Raw genomic sequence first — 22,392 nt, 5'->3', positions numbered from 1 at the left:
GATACTGATGATCAATACCACGTGGAATATGTTTAACAATTAAAGTAAGAAATTACTGATATTCACCTTTAAAGGCACTGCTGATGTGTAGAATAGAGGTGCTTATTCTGGTAGTGGTAGCAGGAGAGAAAACAGCCTTTGATCATGAGCAGCTTTGTGCAATTTAATTCTGCAGAAGAAGGTGCTGCCGTTCCCTTTTTGAGGGACTTCGTTTCAAAGTGAGAGCTTAAATTTCATCTAGTGCTTTCTCTCAGGCCGGGTTTGATTTTAACGTGATTTTTCACTTATTGAGACACTTAAACAGTGGCCTTTTTCAGGATTTACTCCCCTGCGAAGTGCTGACAGGCTCTCACGCTGCGCACCCTCTTTGCCCAAGGGACTTCATGCTTTTGTATTTCAGCAAGCTTAGGCTGACCTTACCGGGCGCTGCTTCTGCACGACTGTGGGACCATCTAGTACCTCACACCGCCCCTCAGCAGGAGCGCTTCTGGTACAGTACTTCTGAGGTTTTTGGGTGGCGCGGTTACCGTGTATTGGAGAGTATTTCCAGGGGCGCGCTCAGCAGCAGCTGGGCTGCCCCTCAGCCCTCAGGGATGTGTCCCCGCGTCGCCTTCACCTTTGGGCAGAAGGGCGGCACTTTTTCGCGGCAAAGAGATTTTAGGCGCCTGGAGTTGACGTTACCAACGCACCGCCTCGATTTTAAAAGCGCTCTTGAGGAGAAGGCAGGGCCCCTCTTCCCCCCCCCCCCCGCCCTGTTCCATGCCCGCCTCGCCCCGATGCCCGTCCCCGGCCGCCCGGGGGTGTGTTCCCGCCCTGGGCGGGCCGCGGCTGGGCCCGGCCCCGGAAGCCGCCGCCGCTCAGCTGACAGCGGCTGCCGGGACCGGAGCGGGAAGATGGCGCTGCGGCCGGGACCCGGCGCGGGGGGTGCCGGCGGGGCGGCGGGCGGCGGCGGCGGAGCGGGGGCCGGCAGGTCGGTGATGGCGGAGCACGGCGGGTGTGTGTGTGTGTGTGTGTGTGTGTGTGTCGGGGAGCGGGGCTGGAGGGGTGCGGCCAGCGGGGGTGAAGGGTGAGAGGGGGCTGCGGAGAGGAGGAGGACAGATGGGGGTGTGGGGGCAGAGATGGCGGGAGGTGGTGGGCGATGAGGGGGCAGAGGTGAGGGGGAGACTCGTGGGGTGCGAGCTCGGGGTACAGGTGGGATGTGGGGGCAGAGGGCTCAGGGCCCAGGCGGGGTGTGGGGGGTCCCGGGTGGGATTTGTGGGGGTCCCGGGTGGGGGGACGCAGCCTTTTGCCGGGATGTATTTGCCTTTTGGGAGCCCATCTTATCCCCCAGCTCGTCTGGGCTTGGGCAGTTGTAGCCCACTTGCCATCAGGCTCCGCGGCCACAATCTCAAATATCGGGGTGAAAAGGGGTTTGGGGGTTTCGGCAGCCCTGCGTGGGTGCCGCTGGTGTCGGCAGCGATAAATGTTGGTTATCGCCATCGGGCAGGTTTGTGGCTGCTGCAGGACGGAGCCTCTGCTCGCCTGCTGCTGCTGTGAGGGGATTTCTCATCCCCTCCGTCCCACAAAGGGCACTTCAGCGAAGAGGGAGGACTGAGGAATGGTGTCAGGAGAAAGAAACAGCGGTAAAAGATGTGTGAATGTGTCGTTGTGGTTTTGGAAAGGCTAGGAAGTTGTATTTTGCTACCTTTGAAGAATTAGTAATTTCTTTTTTTAAGGTAGGCTCTTGTGTGCTATTTATCTGTTGTCCTACTTCTAGGGAGACTGGGTACATTTTGCCTTTGACAAATAAGTTCATTGAGTTGTCTTGGATATCCGAAGCCTATGGTGTTGTCAGCGTTACTGGGAACGTGAGGATGGGGGGGGTCTGTGCTGGGGTGACCTTCACCCCCAGGACACAGGTCCGAGGTGTCCCCGTCAGCTCTCTGAGCTGGGTCGCTGCTCTGTGTTGGGGAAGAAGCATCCAAGGGGTCTGGAGTACTTGGGAAGAGAAAAGCTGAAGTGTATGTTTCTGCCTGTGCGTGCTATGGAAGGGATGGGACGCTATCTTTGTGTTTCCCCGTGTATATAAATCTGAAACGGTTCTTGAAAGGGGCTGGATAAACCATCTAACCTCTTACAGCACCGCTGCCTCTTCAGCAATTTAATGGGAAAGTAATAAAAATGTTATCAGCAGACTATAGGTTTTGGAAAATAAAAGGATTTAAAAATCATTGTTTCCCATTGTTCGTATTTTGGTTTCTTTGAGAGTGAAGTCTGGAGGTAGAGGAAAAGCTCCGTTCTCTGTGTCTGTGGGTCCTTTGCCTTGTTTCACTTTAATTGTTGTGGATTTCTGCCATTCAAAAATACATGACAATCTATGTTGTGTTGATAAAGTTGTACGTATTGGGAATTAAGAGGTTTGAAAATCCACTTGTAGATAGGAAAATGTGTGTAGTTTGGAGCTTTTACAGTGAAGCATGAATGCAGAAAAGGAGTTGCTTTGCCCCACGCTCCTGCATTTTGACTGAAGCTGTTGGTTTTATTTTTTTTGAAGCTCCATATTTAAAATACTTACCTGAGAGGAATTTTGTTTTATATTACTAATTTAAGAGTTATATTGTAGGGTAACTGCTTCATTTTCCTTATATTTATTTTATTTTGTGCAGTGTATCACATATATTACACTTTCTTACTGTGTTATCCAAAGTATTGTGGCTAGTTGCATGAACCTGGGTGGTAAAATGCTTCTGCTTTTAGGAACAACAGAAATGTCTGCAGGTGCATTAAAATCCACTGCGGAAATAAAAAGAAGCTATATTAAAATAGCATGTTTCATAGTAGTCATCAAATCTATATATTTTAAACATCTGGCGTCATAAAGGTTTCCATTGTCTGGAAAGTGTATTTGATCATTTTAGAGCATACGGTCAGCTGGCTGTAAATGTTCTTTTAGCCCCCAAGTAGTATATTGGTCCTTACAGACAGCTTAATTTATCATGCTTGTCTTTTTTTTTTTTTTTTTTTTAAAAAAAAAAAAAAAACCAAACAACAAAGAGACTGTTCTGATTTTGTCTGTTTGTTTTTAATTCTCCTGTCAGTGGTGGTGTTGTGAGGTAATTTGAATTAAAATGTTTTCTTTAAAAGAAAGTTACTTGTGACGCTGCTTCTATCACTACATGGTTATTGAGTTCAGTGGTTTCCTGTAGAGCTTCAGTTAATCTCCAATGCCTGTGCCTTAGCTTGCTTTCTCAGCAATGAGACTCAGCCGCTTTAACTAGATGCGTGTGGGCACTTCTTTTGCATCTCGGAAAAGCAGTTTAGAACTAAAGTTCCTGTTGCTTGAATAAAGAGGTTGACGGGGTTTATGTACGAGCATGTGTGGCTGATGCTGACAGTTGCACGGCTAAATTTTGGAGCGAGGTCCGTGATGAATCCGAGCCGCGCGTACAGAGTGCTGTGCAGCAGGAGCTTGCTTTACTACTTTTAACTTGCTCTTCTTCCAGTACCCTCTAATTAGCTGCAGGGTTGGTTTTTTTGGTTTTTTTGTTTTGTTTTGTTTTGTTTTTCAACAGAGACTTATAAATAAATCAGGAGCTCTGTAGAAAGGAATAAATATTTAATAGTCTGGCCTTTATTAGCTTCCAACAAGCAGTGGTACCTTGCTATGCTTGTTCGGTTTACGTTCCATTTGCTGATTTGGAAGAATTCTTGTTGACCGGATTCACCAACAAGAAGAGAGAACACAAAGCTACGAGCACTTTTCCATACTTGTGAGCTTCTCAAAAATAACTTTTAATATCTCATCATTCTGACTAAACTAAGAATGGTGTATTTTTATTATGCCTAAAATTGCTCCACTTGCAGATCTGGCTTATGACAAAAGCTCTACACATCTCAACTTGCACACGTTTTGAGGGGGTATATTGCCGAGGAGGGGTTCTGTACTGAAAACTGTTTCCATAGGTGAAACCAAATGCAGGCAAAAATCCAGTTAATTCACTGAGTTTCGGCCCCTGAGTGGAGAAAACAGCTTTTCTGACCGACTCCGGAGTTCAGTCACGGGTCCCTCTGTGGTTTTCAGTCAGCTGCTTGTCTTCATGATGTTAATATTTGTGTGCTAAGAAGTGGATTAAAAATGACCATATTGAACACCCATCAGTTGACTAGACCTTGGCCGCAGCGTGAACCGTGTGAACCAAACCCGATCCAGAGAAGCCCAGCGCTTGTTTTGGGATGAGGTAGCCTGCATCTGCACAGCGCTTCAGAGAGAGAAACCAAAAATGGTGGTGATTTAGGACAGTAAGACCTGGACCTGGTGGAAGGTGTAGGTGTGTGTTATTGTGGAAGGAGAAATTAGCACATAGTGGTCAGGGTAAAAGAAGCAGCTTCGGTATGAAGAAGGTTCTGAGTTAGAGGATAAAATGAAGAGTAATACAGGTTGTCTTGGTGACCGTGTAACCTGCTGTCTGTATAGTGGGTAGGTGCAATTTGCTCCTGGATAAATGCATAATTTAAATCCCTTATTTTATCTTGGTACTCATATTACACAGCTCTTTCATATTTATAAACCAGGTTGGCTTTCGGAACTTCCTGCAGGTTTTGAAAAACTGTCTGCAGTCATTTATGATCACATTTTCTCCTTTACTCTTAGGCAGTTTCTTTTACATCCACCCTCTCAGGCTGAGGAATATTGAATATCTATAAGTGTGTTTCTCTTTCATGGCATTTTGATGTAATAGCTGCCTGGGACACTGAGTGAGGTTCTTGTTTGGTAAATTACTGCTGACGTGGGTTTTCTGAGAGTTGCTTGCAAATGAGATGTTTAAACTAGGTCCTTTTTTGCCGTTTGGCAGCACAGCACATGCTTCCGTTTGAAAGGAAGGGCTAGCAATTTTCATTATGAATCCAGCTGAAGTTTTAACAGTTCTTCCTCCAGGTGCGCTTGGCCCTTGATACTTGAATGAATATTTATTCCAAGGCACTATTTTTCTTGTAATTAGATGTAACTGAGAAAATAGAAACTCCATTATTTGGTGATACTTAGTGTTTCAAAGGGGGCAAAAATGCAGAAGTGACGGGGTTTCATGGATAGTTTATCTCTCTGCAGAAAACTGTTACTAAGCAGCTGAGAACTATTGTCTGGTGCAGTTAATGGTCTTGCTGAATCAGATACTTCCAACAGGAGACGCTTATTCATTCTGCGGTGCTAGGAGGCCTAGCCTACACTAACAAACTGACCTGTTACCAATCTGCGTAGGTGCCGAAACTCTCTTGTGGGTGATGTCGATGACTCAAAGCCATTTTAGTGCTGCTGTGAAGGATAAGATGTATTTCTTCCTTGCTTTACAGCCTGTGACAGCGCTGACAGTGCTGGTGGGACTCTCAGTGCTTTGGGGGATCCCTGGGAGGGGGCGGCCTTTTCCCCGTGGTCTGGTTGGGTTCTGTGAGACTTGCAGGAGCAGATGAAAGTGCTGACCAGGAGGTGGGAGGCTTTGGGGGTGTGGTGTTGATGTGCAAGTCGAGGTACGTTTTCGTTCGTTTATATTTGCACTAAAATGATAGACTTTCATGGACTCTTTTTTTCCTCCTCCAGCTTCATGTTTCCTGTCGCTGGTGGTTTAGGCCCCCCTCAAGGTATGTACGAACTTAAAATTTTGAGCACAGAGTTCCTTACTTTGTTTAGATGCATTAAACAACTTAAAATAGTGCTGCACTGATGCTCAGAAGTGTGATTATTAATTGAACTCCATAGCTGTTTTTCTTCTTGAATTCAGTACCGGTAAGCTGACTCTTGCAACTCTATTTATAAAACTTTTTATGCGTTGTTGAAGAAGCAGTGTTACCAGAATGCTAGATTAAAGGTCTAGGAAAAGTACGTCTCCATTTTTAACCTGAATTTGCCTTTAAGATTTTGGTGTTATTTTGAGTGTGGTATTTAACCTCTTTATGCTTCATCTACCAGCTGTGTATACCCATATTGTGTGGGTGTTGCAAGACCTGGTAAATATTTACAAAGCACAGCAAGACCCTGGGACAAGAGTCACAACCTGTGTGGAAAGTATTAATACAATAGGACAGCCTCAGCCTTAAATTACCTTTGTTCTCATTCCTGTTGCAGTGCTGTTTAATTAATGGAAAATATGGAGAGAACTTGTAGGGAAAGTGGAGAGTTTTCTTATAAAAAGTCTTGGGGACTAATTTATGGATTATTCCTGAGTGTGTCACGTCCTTCCTGGAGCACTTTTGTGTGTGATGTTCAGTTATGCACAGTTATAATTATCTCACGGTCTGCTGGTAACAAATGTAGTTGGTGTATGTCTCCCAAGATAGCAAAATATGAGGTATGAAAATACTAAAACGTAATTCACTTGGCTTTATTTAGTGTATTAATACATTCCAACTTGATTTGTCCAATGTTGTTGAAGTTTAGCTTTTACTGACAAATATTGTAACTATTCTAATTTATGTAGTGAGTTAATGAACCTACAGACAAGTTATCCAGCCTGATCAGAGTGTGAGGTTGTATTGTGAAATGATGAGTTTATTTCCCAAGACTTATCTTCAAAAGCTGCCAGTTTGTAAGTTTTCCCTTTCAAGAGAAATGGACAATTATCAGCATCACTCAACCAGGTTAATTAAATCTTGTTAATTGGAAATGACCCTTTCAAAAATTAAAAGGGAAGAAACCCACAGAGAATCCTTAGGATGATGGGAGAATTCATCAGCTTAATTATTGGGAAAGCCCCATAATGTTTCTTTCCTTAGGCTGACCACTGTCTAAACTAAGGAAATTCTGTAGCTGCCTGCAGTGTAGCATATTTTTTTATTTTTTAAACAGTCCATCAAGAGTGAGAGTTTTTTCCTTTCCTTCACTGCTTTAGGGTAAAAAACCAAAAAAAAACCACCCAACAAAACAAAAAGGCAGGGGGAAAAAAAAGCTTTAACACTATCTGGGAGCTTACCTTGTTAAATGTTTCCTTGTAGGGATGATTCCTATGCAACAGCAAGGATTTCCAATGGTTCCTGTCATGCAGTCCAATCTGCCAGGCATGATGGGAATGAATTACGGTTCTCAGATGCCTCCTGGACCCATGACCATGCAGGTGCGTGGCTGTGAAATGGGGACTGAAATGAGGTACCTTGGTGCTTGTCTGAAAGGTGGCAGCTGGTGCCATAGACCTCTCACAACCACGGTGGGGTAAGAGGGTGGAACTTGGCTAGGACCTGAAGTAAGTGTGGGTATTAGTCTGTAGTGGGACATCATGTTTCATAGTATTCTCTTTGAAGATAATTGTTATAATTTAAAGAATTCTCCAGGGTTTGTGGGGATCTAGATAGAGAGAGTGGGGGAGTTTCACATACATTACTCACTGTTGTGGAATAGAGAGAAGTGAGGGTGTAGTGTACGGACAGCATCAGTAATATTTAAAGTAACTTGGACATTACAGCCCACTCAAAGATGTCAGAATCTGAACTTTCATTTCATGATACGTGTTATGACACCAAAGTGTGCTAAGAGAAGCACGGTCTCTGAACAGGAAAGGAAACAAAAGCACCAGCGAGATGTTGAAAAGCTACCAGGTGCCACCTACTCCAAAGTGTGGTTAGTAATAGTGTTGAATTGTTAAGTAACTATCCTTCAAAACTCCCACAAGATACCTCTTCTGTCTTTTTAATTTCGCTTCACGCTTTTTCTTCTTTTGCTTTGGTTTTATGTACTTACCATTAAGGTGGCGTGTTGGGTAGTATTTTAAATGAGACCTATATAAGCTGATAAGAAGTGGCTGTGTACACAACCTGATTGATCATGACCAATTCACTGAACTGTTCTATCCCTTTGTAACTCAGATGCTGAACTTAATAGAATTAAGTTTCCTGAGTGTAGGTGGCAATTCATAAACTTTGTTTTAAATACCTTGTTCTAGGGAGCGATGAATCTTTTAAACGTGCTGTATTTTCTCACATGACCGGTTTTCCCGTTTGTCCTACTTCCTGTGTTTCATTCTCATTCTTTTCTTGCTTAAAGTAACTTTGTCTTTAACTCTGCTGTTGCTAATTGACGAATAAGAATGAAATATGAGTAGCTAATACTATGTTTTCTCTCTTTTAATCTTTTGTTTTCTATTTAGCACCATATGTGCTTATGTACAAATTTGCACTTTGCTGAGATTTAATATTTCAGCATGGCTTGGTAGCCAAATTGCTGTGTGACAAATTGAATTTATTGTATCTTGCCATCTCCTTACACTCCCTTCTCTTTCCACCCCCACCTGGAATTTATTAGATTAATTTTATAAAATTTATAGTAGGAAGATGTTTTTATGAGAGCTGGTCTAAAAATAATAAACAACTTTTGTTCTCTTCCTACGTGTTCTGATACCAGATACAAAATGAGTGGTAATAAAAGTAAGTTATTTTCTGGTCCCTTCTCTACTAGACGAGCTTTGCTGCTATAACTGTACCAGAATATATTTCTCAGCAAACGTTTCCAATACAGATGCAGTTTATTCAGACAAGTCTCCTCTTGGCTGTTGTATACTGTCTCCCTCCCTTGGACCCGTGGATAAGCTATGTTTGCAAAATGACTAGACCACGTTTTGCCAGCATCCATTGTTGGTTAGGAGTGTGCACCTCCAGCAGGGAATTTAAAATTATTATGCAATCACTTAGAATAGGAAACAAAAACCCCAAGAAAACCCAAAAGTGTGGTGCTGAACCATGTGTAGCACTGTAGGATGCCTGTAACCTTCCTGCTCTTGGGGTAGGTTGTATGGATTTGGAGTCTTGATTTTTGCGTTTGACCAGACCATCGTTTTCTGCCATCCTTTCAGAATTGTAGCTCCTAACTGAGAGGGAAGAGTGCCATCTACTGCTCATCCAACTAGTCTTAACGCTTACTTACCTAGTTTGCAATTTGGCAGGGTGTAATTACCAGTGGTTTGGCTTTTTCTATGGAAAAAAATAAATCTTGGCGTTGCGTTATTGATTTGTTCTAGGGTGGCATGCCCTTAGGGCCGATGCCAGCGACCGGAATGCCTTACATGGGACAGGCTTCTTTCTTGGGAATGCGCCCAGCAGCCCCGCAGTACACCCCTGACATGCAGAAGCAGTTTGCAGAGGAGCAGCAGTAAGTGATGCTTTACTGACTCTTCCGAAATTCTTTTTTTAAGGGGGAGATGTAGTCTGGAGGGGTGGTTCACTCAGTAAAAATACTAATAGTTTCTCTAGAGAAGTAGTCCATTTAGGGCTGTAGAATATTGTTGAGATCATTCCATTGCATTTGAAGGCCATCTATGAAGTTAGTGGTGGCTGTCATACAGCTCTGTGAAGAAGTAGAAATGTGTGCTCCAAGCCGTCTGAATTTGGACACAAGAAATGGAAAAATCAAGCAGAAGCTTGCCACGAAAATTGTAGTGAAAAATTATTTTTAGATTTTTTTTTTTTAAATCATTTTGTTTCAGGAAGAGGTTTGAGCACCAGCAGAAATTCTTAGAAGAAGAAAGAAAACGGCGCCAGTTTGAGGAGCAGAAACAGAAGCTGAGGCTCCTGAGCAGTGTGAAACCTAAGGTATGTCCTAAATAATAAGTGGGGTGTTCCTTCTTCAGGTTTTTTTTAATGGGATGGTCTCTTTCAACAAGCAAATAGGTGGGGAACTTACATGAGACGTCAGATTACATCTTGAAAAGCATCTGGAATAGTCAGTCCTTTACACACTCTTGGTGTAATGTAAACAAAGTCTGGTGTTGAAAATGAAATCAGCTTTTGGACAAAATAAACCAACCTGTTGTGTAACGTTTGGGAACAGATTGAGTTTCTGGAATCAAGAATGTTTGGTGGCTTGTTTGTTAACTTTGCCCAAAGTTTTGGGTACTTGCAATGAACTCGAAGGCTTTGCAAGGATACAAATAGTGAGTAAGGTTTGTGTATTGATCCTGTGCATAAAGCTGTATCTGAGGACTGAGAAACACTGTTATGGTGTAGTCTGCAAAATAAATGCTTTCTAAATATGGGAGTTATTGTTGATATGCTTCAAGAAGGCACTGCTGGAGAAAGAAGGGTTTAGTCTAACAGCAGGCATTGCTGATTTTTATACCAAAGCAGTGTAGATATTGAGAGAAAACTGAACTGTTCCATGAATTTTTAAAAATGTGTTCTGTGGTGTTTCAGACAGGTGAAAAAAGCAGAGATGATGCTTTGGAAGCCATTAAAGGAAATTTAGATGGTTTTTCTAGAGATGCTAAAATGCACCCAACACCAGCATCGCATCCAAAAAAGCCAGGTTTGTCATTTTTCTCATCTTCCAACTGAAAATAAAACTCGTAATGTTTGAAATCCTCAGCAGGGGGAACTAATTCCACGAAGTATTTTTATTTGGTGGTACAAAGTGAGTGGATTAACTGTTTTGTAAAATAAAGTGTCATTCTCGCAACTGTTTGCTTGGTCAGGTTAGGAGGGTGAAATATTAGATACCAGCTTTTATTAGAAGACTGGAAATCTTTAAAAGAAAGCTGAATGTGCTGTGCTTAATGTGAAATACCATGGAAATTGATAATGTGTGTGTTCTTTTCTAGTCAAAGCTTTAATTAATGTTTGGCAGAGTGCTTTTGAAGCCCAGAGGTGCTATACAAGTGCTAAGAATGATCAGAACACTCTATAATGACTTCAGTGTACTGTAACAGCTTACTTGGGCACCATCGCCTGGGCATGGTCAGGCCGAAGCCTTCTGTATTCTCTTCTCAGTAATTACTACATTTGTAACAATTACTACTAAAGATTTCCTGTGGGTTGTAGTATAGTTTGTTCTGTGTCTAGCCTGAAACAAAGCTTATCTGGACAAGGTTTTTTCTATATAAAATCTTAATCTCTAGTGTGGATTTGCTCTTTGATAATTTTGAAGTTACAGGTGGTTTCTGACAATTTTCCATCATCAGTTCTGTTAAAATGGGTAACCATGGAAGGGGTCAAACAGCAGATTGTCTAAATGAGTACGTGTTTCTTACGTATCTTATGATATATTATTTAGCTTTTGAGGATAAAACACTCCTTTGAGGGAGAATGTCCCCCCACGCACACCCTCATTATATCCAGTTTGAAATATTACTTCTTGATTTGTTTTGACCCAGTCTGTTTAAAACAAACAGAATACTTCCATAGCCAGTGTAAGGAATCGAGCTTCAATCAAAGTGTTTACATCATAAAAATCGAGAGAAGATGCACGGTTGGAAGTGGCTGCTCAGTTTTACCTTATGTGTTTGTTATGCTGACAATAACAACTCTTCCCATCTCTCAAGTAATGCATCCTCGGCTGTTTCCCCTCGCCCATTTGCTGTGTATACCTAGGATTTGCCCCTCTTCCTGCCTTTCCACCCATGAACCTTTTTCCTCATCACTTTGCATTGTGTGTTCATTCCATTTTACAGATCACCCCACATCATCCCATTCTGCTGTATCTGTTTCCCACTCTGCTTTTCTCGATGATGAAGAATTTAGTGACTTTATACAAGGGCCTGTTGAAATCCCCAAACTGGTGCCTCAACCCACCTCTCAGCCTTTTCAGCCTTTCCATTCCACTACTGAGGCTGGGCAGCTGCTTTCAGAAAAGGCTGTGGTCCAACCTCTCCCTCCAGCCCAGCCTCCAGTGTTACCCATCCTGCATGGTACAACTGGGCAGGTTCCCTATTTTCCTACCTCTGCATCTTCACCCAATATCCATAAAACAGGTAACTCTAAAGTATCTTTTTTACATGTCACATTCTGTCATAGAGCTACACAGAGTCTTTACTTAATTTGCTTGGGGTTTTTTTCAGTCTGGTTGAAAGAAGTAATATATAGGCAATTAAGCAGAAACCTGCTGATCCATGGGAGAAGATGATTTAAGTCCCCTTCTTCCTTCCCTTAGAACCACACTGTAAAAGCAAATCACATGTGGATCCAAAGATTGCTAAATGTGCACATGGCTGATCTTAAGTGGATTAAGTCTGGTGTGCTAGCATCTTCGTAAGTCTGTGTGATAGAAAAAGATACAGTTGAGATGGTGGTGTAAAAAATAACTAATATGTTAATGTGGAGCACTTGTGTGCTTCCTCCCTTGGAGGCTAAATGGATGTCGGTGAGATTAACATGAAGAATTTTGCAGATATAAGTAGATACTGGACACTTCTGCTACTGATGCCTAGATGATTGTGCAACGATAATCCTAATACAGAAAATAGTTTCATGTATTCCTTCTCCTATTTGTTGCTTTTTGTTTGTTGAACTGGTTGTGTATGCATGGTAAGTAAAGGGCAGAATCGGGCTATAAAAGTGTTTGAACAGGGTGGTGCTGAGCTGGGATGGATACTCATCTTGATAACTCACCAGTGGTACCAGTGATACTTTTCCTTTGAAAGTGTGGAATTGCAATCTGGGTGGTTAATAACATAATATAAATAATTCCTCCTGCTGTTTATTCAGGCTCTTCCTTGGAGGAGAAAATCTTAGATAATGGCTCAAATGAACCTGAACAAGAGCAAAGCAAACTTAAAACATCTGAAGTTGGGCACAAAGCCTCGGCTGCGAGCCAAGTTCATCCCAGTCTAACCATCAGTGACTGGGATGTTGTAGGTGGACATGAAAGTGGTACCACTGCTGCAGAGGTGCACAAGGCTTCAGAACAAAACATAGCAGTTGAAGAGTGTGGTGAGCAAATGAAACATTTGACAGAATTTAAATCTAATAAGATGCTGCTTGAATGCTAACACTCTGTACACTAATTCTAAGGCCAATCCTGCATAATTTTGCTCTGAACGCCTGCTTGAATAATATGTCAGTGCCTCCTGCTCCTTGCTAAAAGTGTAACAACTACGATTTTGCTCTGAACTTTTTCCACGTGAGTTTACTGCTGTAATCACCTTTAACATGTTTGTTTAATCAGGTTTGCTGTTTTAAAATATTCTATCCTCTTTCTTGGGGGAAAAAAAAAGATGTGCTCTCTAAAGATTTTTTTTTTTTAATTATTTAAGGTAATTTTTTACTAAAGATGGTCAATGTCATGGTGGGTTTTCATCATTTAACTTTGAGGGGATAAAATCTTGCTAGGTTAAAACTTTTAGCTAGTTAATACTTGTTTCCTAGACAACTTGCCCCTCATGTGTTATGTCTAAAACTATCTGTGCTTTAGGGATCAAAATTTAAAAAGCCGCACTAGGTGAAAACTTTAAGCAAGCTTTAGTTCCAATTTGGATTTTATTAAAGCTGACTATTGACTGTTTGGTTTTGCTTTATTCCAATCAAAAATAGATGTAAGGTCTCTGGTGCACCTTGATTAGTTCTCTGATGTTGTACTCAAGAGTTACATGAAACATGGGCTCCACTGTAGTCAAGTATGATAAAATGCATGTAGTCCTTTGTGTAAGCTCACTTTATGGGGAGGTGAGAGGAGATGGAGAAGGGGGAGAAGGCTCCTGGTCTGTAGATAATTGAATTGGGCACTTTCCTAGAAGTACTGTAACTTTTTATTACTAAACTCATGTGTTCCTTTCCTCAGTCATTGGGTATGTTGCTTTCAAGTGTTTTCCAATATATTTAGAAAAATATATTTAGAAAAATAAGACAAATATATTTAGAAAACATTATTGGATGAAATTAAATGGTCTGACTGAACATTCCTAATAAGTGGAGGGGCATTGTAATACACAGTAAATTGCTAAAAGTGACTTAACTTTAAAGAATATACAGCATGAAATAGGAGCTGTTCACTTATTCATAGTTCAGTCAGTTGCATTGTTCATTCTGTACAAATCTAACGCAACCTGATACCTAACTTAAAAAAAAAAAGGGGGGTGGGGACGACACAGTGAGACAGGAAACTGCCTTCATTTAAAAGTGTGAGAAAGAATGAGTTTAAATACAGCCTGCAGATGAAGGTGGCCTTGGAAGTGATTATGTAGAGCAACAATAGTTAAGAATAGTTCCAAATGTTGTTAAGGGTGCTTTGAAGGATGAGCTGAAATACTTTGTGAGGAACAGAAGTTTAGTAGTTAAGTGATAATGCTGAAAAATGGCAGACCCTTAGTCACCTGGGTATTATCAAAGTTTTAAGTAAGACTCTCATATCTATCAACTAAATATGCCTGCAAATTCCTTTTCACTTCTCAAATTACTTGATTTTTAAGGGGCTGAATTTTGTCAGAGAGATTCAAGGATGAGAAGCCAGAATAGGTAGGATGCAGAAGTGTATGGAGGGGTGGTTAAAGCTGAAGAATAATGAGACTGGAGGAAGTAGCAAATTTATTTTACTTGGCTGGTGAAATGGAAGGAATTGCTCATATTAAAATGTACTTGGAGTTGTGGGATGATTAGAAATTAGACTGCAGTCAGGAGAGAATCCATGTAGAAGATGAGGAGATGCAAGGGCACTGCAAAAGACAATGAAATCTGAAATGCTTCTGATTTTTGTCAGAGCTTCATTCAAGATGAGCATAAAATCTGCTCAGGGAGACTAGATAGGAAGTAAAACCATGAGACTGAGGGGAAGAGTCCACACAGTGGAGAAGGAAATAACCAATTTGCAGGGAGTAGAGTGTGGCAGATCGTGCTGTGGAAGCCTGTAGTAGTGAAGGCAGCTGGGATGTCTCCTGGATCTGAAGACTGGGAGCACTGGGGCAGTGGATACGTTTTTGTGAACACAGGATAAGATCTTGCTGAGATTCAGTCTAATGGGCTGTTTGTGGATTTCCCTGATCAGGATGTTCTGCTGGAACACTGTGGTTCTTATGGTAGGTATGAATTTATTTATTCCACAAGTAGCCCTAATAGCATATAGTTGATGGGAAGACTAAATTTGATAAGGTGCAGCTATGAAATTTTGAGAGGCAATGAGACTTGAGCTTCTGTACAACTAGAAATTAAGAGGGAGGCAGATGAGGAGCTCCTTATTTCATTATATAGTTAACTATTTTCTTGCTGCTACTGCCAAATCATTCCAGTTATTATGTTGAAATATATACTCCTGCAGTAGCTGGTTTTCCTCTGAGCATGGTGATTCCTACCTGAAATCTTTGCCTGAAATGCTAAAAGCTACTGACCAGCTGTGATCTAGTCTCTAAGATGTTTATGCTCTGAATCGGTATATCCTAATACAACTCTCTGTCTTTTTCTTACTGAATGGTATACGTGTAGGTGTTGGAGTGTTCCCTTCACAGGACCCAATTCAGCAAATGATGCCTCCTTGGATTTACAACGATAGCTTGGTCCCAGGTAAACAAGAAAGTGGGCGTTTAGCCAAGTGGGCAGTGTGAGGTCTGAATGAACGTGTGCTTATGTTGCCATTTATTGATCAAAGCATTATTCTTCAGTCATCAAATGAATCCTGTGTCTTTGGTATGTTACATATTTATGGTGGCTTTATCTGCATTTGGAAAAGTATGGTTTTTATTCGAGCATGATAAATGTTTAATCTAGAATTTGTTATGACAGCAGATTATGCTAGTAGAGGTTGCATCACTGATAACACTGCTTCATGGGTAGTCTGGTTTTCGGCGTTCTTGTAATTAAGCAGGCTCATTTCGTAAGGATATTTATCTTGTATATGCAAATAACAAGTAAATAGAAAATTACATGCTGTAGTAAGTATTGATTACACTGAGGTTTAAATACATAAAGCTGTTATAACTATCTTTTTATAGGGATTATCCTGCAATTTCATTGAAGAATCATGTTTTGAAATGGAGCACTGAGTGTATTTTATATAAAATATTTGTTTGCTTGTGTTAAACTTGTCTGTAAAGACCATCCAATAACGCATTTAGATGAAACATGATGATACAATACAATGCCAGAATGCACTTTGAGTGTTATTAATTTGATACAATGTTGAGTTTGAGACAAAATAGAAAAGACATCCTAAATTCACTTGAAAACAGCAGTTGTCACTGTCTAATACTGACTCCCTCTTAACAGACTTGTATAAGAAAATTTTAGAAACCACTTTGACTCCTGCTGGAATAGATACAGCTAAACTCTATCCCATACTGATGTCGTCTGGATTGCCCAGAGAGACCCTGGGGCAGATATGGGCTTTAGCCAACCGTACGACCCCGGGGAAGCTGACAAAGGAAGAGCTCTACGCTGTCCTGGCGATGATAGCCGTAACTCAGGTACGACTGAGGCCTGGGAGGTGAGCGCAAAAGGTGGATGGCTTCACTAATCTGCTGTAGGTTGTGTGTTAGCACAAGTGGCTGGTATAGCACACCTGTAGTAAAATACTACTTCTGTTGAAGTCCAGAGGAGAAACTCCCCTTGTAGCTTCAGTGGGATTATAACTTCATCCCCTGCAGTTACATTTCAGTTACTCCTTTCTTTAGTGTCAGCTGAGGGTAGTTCTTAGATATACCTACCAAACGCACTTACTTGTATTTCTAGTAGAAAATACTGGCAGTTTTCCTTCTGTTGTATGCACATCTGTTTTCCTCAAACTATATGGTATCCCAAACTATATTCCTGTATCCCTCAGTCTGCAAAGAGCTAGACTTGCTACCTCTCTCCTGAACCAGTGGAGTGTTAGTTTTAGGCTTCCATTCTTTGTCAGCATAGTGTCATCTCTTACCAGTTTATCTCTGGATACCAGCCCTGTATGAAAACTAAGGCAAGATGTCTCGAGTGATGAGGATTGAAGGTGAGGTACCTTGTGGGAGTGGTGTGTGGGAAGGACAGCAGAGCGCACACCGGGCACAGCATAGCTCTGCTTGCCAGGGCTTACTGGGTTGGTGAATGCTGAGCCTCTGCCCACCCAGGCAGGTATCATGAGCCTCTGTGTAACTCCAGCCATCAGGGTGGGATTCACTTATTGAGGCTTCTGATAGCATATTTTGCTTTGGAAGGTTTGCTTGAAGCTTGACCAGTACCCTGCCCTTCCATGATTTCAGTAATACAAGCTAGAAACCGGAATTGAGGCCGCAGTAAGCCTTTCTGTTGATGTGGCCACGTGTGTATGGTTGTCTTTGCTTTTCTGCCTTTGCAGAGAGGAATCCCTGCAGTGAGTCCTGACGTGTTAAACCAGTTTCCAGCTGCCCCCGTTCCTACTTTAACTGGATTTCCGCTGCCACTGCCTGCCGCAGTGAGCCCGCAGCCCCTGCTGCCCTCCGCGCCGCAGGTCTCCGTGCCTCTCAGCATCGGGCCGGCCGTGATGGGGATGAGCATCACGGCACCGGCGGGCGGAGCTGCAGGACAGCCTTCCGGAGGCTTTGTGCCGCCCTACCAGCCCAGCCAGGTTAGCTCCCTCTTCTTGCCTGCCAAATCTCCCTTCTCCCGGAAAGAGAATGAGCCCGGCTCGTTTAACGCTATGTAGTGGCAACAGGCTTTAAGTAAACACCAAAAACGAGCTGAAATCTGACCCATGACATCTGAAAGCATGAAGTCACGCCGCTAAGGATGTGCTTTTATTTTTCCTGTTTCTTTCTGGTGGCATTAGAAGAGGTACAAAAGCGTTCTCCATGACAAACTGCATCGAAGGAGGATTTCAGTTGTAGTTAGGATTTTGTAATGCACGTAAAATGGAATTTTACACAGCAGATGCTAGTAGCTGGTAAAATAAGTCTGAGTTTTCAGGAGAAGCTGAGAGCTATGAAAACCTCTGGTTTACAACACTGTAAATCATGTGGGGGATAAATTTTGCTGTTTGCAAATATGGTTCATCCTTCTTTGGAAAATATTTATTCTGATGCTTTTGCTGTGTCTATTGATTTTAAATTATTGATTGACTTAAGTGATTAATATTTGTTGCGTATTAAAAGATTACATGGCTATGATCAAGAATACATTTAATGTGAAAGGAGTACTGTTCCTTATTCACCCGTTCTTTGGGCATACTACGTGTAGTCCTGTACACCTTGTGTGTGTTTTGAGTTGCAGGTGAAGTGGAAACACTGACCATGCTAATTTTACATGCTAACGTGGAAAGGATTTTTCCCTCTTTTGCTTTTTTCCCCCCCTCTTGAGTCAATCAGCTACTCTGAACTGCTTTCACCCCATATGACAATTTAAAAAGACAACAGTGTAGCAATTTACATTGTTGTTTCTAACTCAGGTAGTAAAAGCAGAAGATGATGACTTCCAGGAGTTTCAAGATGCTTCAAAGTCTGGCTCACTGGATGACTCTTTCACTGATTTCCAAGGGGATGTAGCTGGCTCCTCCAAAGCAGCCAGTTCACAGCACCGGAGCAGGTAGCAGATCCTTGATTTCCACTCCTTCAGTATTTTAGAACTCTTTTAAGAAATGAAATGTTTTCCTCTCTTGTGGGTAGCTTTCCAGCCTGTAATTTTCTTCTGTCACCTGACACGTCTACTCTGACAGTTTCTTTTGAAGGTTGTTACAAGTACAATTAGGCTTTCTGAATCAAAAACGACATTTGATGTGCCATAGGTGGTTGGCCATTCTTTAGCATTCTAGTCATCATGCTGAGGTAAATTGCGTTTACAAGGTTTGGGGATAGGTTTTCAAGTGTTTATACTACTGCCCAGGCAATTGAAAGTTACTTCATACTGTGCATTGAGGCAAAAATCTTATGTAAAGCTATTCAGAAAAATACACTGGGAGAGAGGAGTTCTGCATTCAGTGCTGTGTGCTGCCATTAAAAGTGTGACCCCGTGTTTGTTGGAGATGATAGAAACCATTTGCTGACATCAAGGTCTTTCTTCAGGCCCTGAATATAGACCCCAAAATTCACACAAAGAGCACAACATTGTACTCTTAAATGACTGAGAACTCCAGTGGACAGGGTTTTTGTTATTTCTATTGTTTGTCTGGCCAGTGCTTAAACTTTTGCTAACTGACTATAAATCTCAGCTGAAATCTCATTCAGACTTCAGCAATCTTGGCTTTTCATTTGGGAGACTGCCAAAATGTAATTCCAGATCAGGCTCATTTTGTATAACAAAATAAGTAAGCATGTTTACTCCCTTTCAGAGTTTACAATTAATCTTTCAAAGTCCTGTGACTACAAAATTTCAGTGTTGTTTCCTTTTGCTGCACATGGCAAACTTTTATGTACCTCCCAGGTGTCTAATTGTAGACATACAAATTTTCTGTGTATCGAACTGACTGTTCTCCGTTGCAAATAGAACTAGTGCTTTCCAGGTGAGCAGCGATTACCAGTTGCTCCCTCAACAGTGATGTCAAATGGGAATACTAAAACAAATTGTTCTGTTACACCGTGCCTAACGGGATTGTATGGAGAAATTAAATTTTGCTGATGTAAATCAATGCCACGTGCATCTGAAGATGCTCTATTTTAAGTATATCTTCATTTGTGTTAGACATCATTCTGCAATTAAAGCTATTCTGCTGCTGAAAGTTTTAACAGAAACGTTATTTGTAAATTCCACAAGGGAATCATTAAAAAAATATGTATATATTTTTTTTTTTAAAATGGTGTTTCTTTTCCACTGCAGCAGTTCTCTTTATTCAGCTGTAAAAGCATTCAGTTTTGAACAGAATGTTACAATGAGCTATAATCTAATTGCTTATGGAGCTTTATTTAAAAAAAAAGCCATCTGTAGAGTACAGATGATTAACCATTACATTTGCCAAGATTGCATATCTAATAGCCTGGTTTGCAGTGATGTGAAATTTAATTATATTACCCTAAGCTATATTTTTTTGACATTGCACTGTCTGTCTGCAAGCATCACAGACCATCATTAGCACGTGTGTGCAAGTGCTGGGTTTGTATGTTGCTTGTAGGCTGCTGATAAGGAGATTTAAATGGCTCTGGAAAGATTCTTGCTTCAGGCCAAGGAACGCCATAGAAATTCATTCACGTTTTCAATGTGCATGGTATTGAATGACATAAACGAGAGGTAAAACGCATCATTCATATGTAAAGGATGTTGTTCTGTAGAGCTGCCAAGGTCTGATAAGGGGGCTTGTGTGGAGGGCGCAGAGCTCTCGCAGAACGTCTTCTAAATTTTACAGCAGTTGCTAACATGGTGTTAGGTTATTATGGCAGTTTTACTATATAAAGTAGACTGTGTTTATGTGCAAAAAGATTTGCTTGTGTAGCGGTGGGCTAATCCGTATTTTGCTAATTAGATAGCTTCCTAAACTCGCTGATTTGCACTGACAGAAATTCAGAGTTATCCTTTTGAACAGTGGTGTCACTTCATTCTCTTAATTTTGCAATATGTAATGAAATATAATCAAAAGTAGGTAAGCTGACATATGGAGCTGACAAAATCTCATGCAGTTTTAACTCTTTACCATATGCAGTTCTATCAGGGAGAATTGTCCTTACGCTGCCCTGGGCAAAGCGAGAGATTAAACTGCAGCGATTCCTGGTCTGTGTGAGTGTGCGTGTTCTCTCCTGGGCTAGGAATTCCTGCGGTGTAAAGTTCTGGAGCGTTTTGTTCATGTTCTGGTACAAATTAAAATCGAGAAGGTTGAAAATTGACTTGGGGCCTAAAGAAATGCAATTAGGTGAGATAAAGTGCGAATTCACCCGTCAGTTACGCAGCTGCCTGTTTCCATGCTCTTATTCTTAATAGGTGTTGAGGTAGTTTACGTCAGTTCTTGATTAAGCACTCTAGGGTACAGGCTTAGGTTTAGTGATCCAAATTGTGCAGTCATAGTAAGAGGCTCCTTTAAGTAAATCCTGGAAATGTAGATTTCTTCTGGATAAATTAAGGAACTTTGCCTTTATCTCTTTTGTTTTTAGTGTTCCTTCTTTACTAATGCCACTCCCAGGTAATAAGACACTCTCGTCAACTGATAAGTATGCTGTGTTTAAAGGAATTGCAGCTGAGAAGCCTTCTGAAAGTACAGCTACTTTTGGAGGTAAAAGGAAAAATATACAACCACTATGAGCAATTTATTGTAATATTTCGTATATCTTGGTTTTGGCACTGATAAGATATTAATATTTAAAAATCAGAACAATTATGCCACTATAAAATTTTCTATATGAATTCATAATACCTTTATGTAAATGTATTTCTTTTCTCATATTCACTAGATGGTGGAGACAAGTATAGTGCTTTCCGTGAATTAGAACAGCCATCAGAGAGCAAATACTTAGGTAAGCAGTATGTTTTTTGGAGCTGTTTTAACATATTTTCTTGGTATTTTTTTAGTAGTTCTCTATGAGCTGCAGAATTTTCATTGCTAGAATTCTAGAATAATGGTGCTTCTGCTTCTCTAAACAACTTAGCAGGAAGTATCCTGAAAAAATAGTGCAATATACTATTGGAACAATGTACAAATTGTATTTCTCGAAGACTGGCATCTCTTCTGGGTGCTTCTGAGCTTTATTTTAAAATGATGTGGTTGGAATTTGTTTGTTTTAAGGAAGGAATCATATTCTCAGAAGACAGAATAAGATGCTTCTGGACAAAATTGCAACTTTTTTCTATGGTTAGGGCAGAATTTAAACTTTTCATGTCTCTGGTGCTCTAAGAATAAATCTGATCACTTATTTTGAAACTTGTGTTTAACTGTTTTTGATTGGGAAAAGTAAAACCTAGTTGGCATCTGAAGTACAACATCTGTGTAATTACCAAAGCAGAGTCTCCCTCAGCCTTTTCCAGAACCATCTATGTCAAACTCACTTATGCAATGTAAGTGGTAATCTCATCTTTTTAATCAAAGGGGGGGGGGAAATCTCAAACTCCTACTGACTTCCATACATTATCAGTAGACAGATCAGAAGATAAATGTATCACTAACTTAACCTGCCTTCCACAGAGTTATGTTATAGCCAGCATTTTGTTTGATTACTAGAGAACAATTTTAGATTCTAGGGTACAACTGCATACCTGAGTTCACTCCTCCTCCTCCTTATTTCTCAAAGATGGAATTCTTTTTTTCAGACACTGAGTTTCTGAAACTCCTGTAATGTTTTGTGAGATTCTCAAGCTCAATACCTTTTCAGGATTAAATGCATGCAATGAAATGAAATAACATTTTATCTCTTTCTGTACATGTTCTAAAATATAGAAAATTACTATATTTGCCAGCTGTCCAGGTCTGACCACTCTTAACCCTTTCACCAGCTTACATTTCTAATGGAAAAGTTTGCAATTCATCAGTAAGTTTAGTTTGCTGTGATGTTTTAGTTTTGATCAATGAATAGCAGTTTCATGAATATTTGTATTGTTGCTGGGCCAAGTGAGTTGATTTGGAGGGGAGGGAGAATGGAAGAATATGTCAGGTAGAGTCGTGGTCCTTTTTTACCATTATAAAGAGTAGTATTTTAAGTCTTGGTTAAACTGATTTAAAGTATAACACTGTGTGGTAGCTAAGAATTAACGGTGTGCTTCTAAAATAGAACAAAATCTGTTTATTTGACACTTGTCTTAAAGTATACATCAATACTTTAAAATTACAAGTAGTCTAAGTACGGACATGCTGGTGAATGGGTTAAACAACATATTTTCATGTTC

The 22,392-nt window shown here is 41.0% G+C and overlaps 1 protein-coding gene across 7 annotated transcripts in view; it reads left to right on the top strand.

The window, feature by feature from the left end:
* Nucleotides 1–855: 855 nt before the first annotated feature.
* The window catches only part of SYNRG (synergin gamma), a 43,687-nt gene continuing 22,150 nt past the window's right edge, over nt 856–22,392 (top strand). For 2 of the 7 annotated variants that reach the window (XM_074845475.1, XM_074845473.1), the window contains exons 1-14: nt 894–994; nt 5,573–5,613; nt 6,964–7,082; nt 8,976–9,106; nt 9,441–9,546; nt 10,147–10,258; nt 11,400–11,699; nt 12,433–12,657; nt 15,139–15,216; nt 15,919–16,115; nt 16,979–17,227; nt 18,044–18,180; nt 20,670–20,788; nt 20,967–21,029. In XM_074845475.1, the coding sequence (XP_074701576.1) occupies nt 894–994; nt 5,573–5,613; nt 6,964–7,082; nt 8,976–9,106; nt 9,441–9,546; nt 10,147–10,258; nt 11,400–11,699; nt 12,433–12,657; nt 15,139–15,216; nt 15,919–16,115; nt 16,979–17,227; nt 18,044–18,180; nt 20,670–20,788; nt 20,967–21,029 (1,978 nt within the window). Of the gene's footprint in view, nt 995–5,572; nt 5,614–6,963; nt 7,083–8,975; nt 9,107–9,440; nt 9,547–10,146; nt 10,259–11,399; nt 11,700–12,432; nt 12,658–15,138; nt 15,217–15,918; nt 16,116–16,978; nt 17,228–18,043; nt 18,181–20,669; nt 20,789–20,966; nt 21,030–22,392 lie in introns of all 7 variants that reach the window. The other 5 variants (XM_074845479.1, XM_074845478.1, XM_074845474.1 and 2 more) reach the window with 4 other exon arrangements.

The sequence above is a fragment of the Strix aluco genome, chromosome 19, assembly GCF_031877795.1.
Source record: "Strix aluco isolate bStrAlu1 chromosome 19, bStrAlu1.hap1, whole genome shotgun sequence".
Taxonomy (NCBI): Eukaryota; Metazoa; Chordata; class Aves; order Strigiformes; family Strigidae; genus Strix; species Strix aluco.
This window is presented reverse-complemented; position numbering and strand designations above follow the sequence as displayed.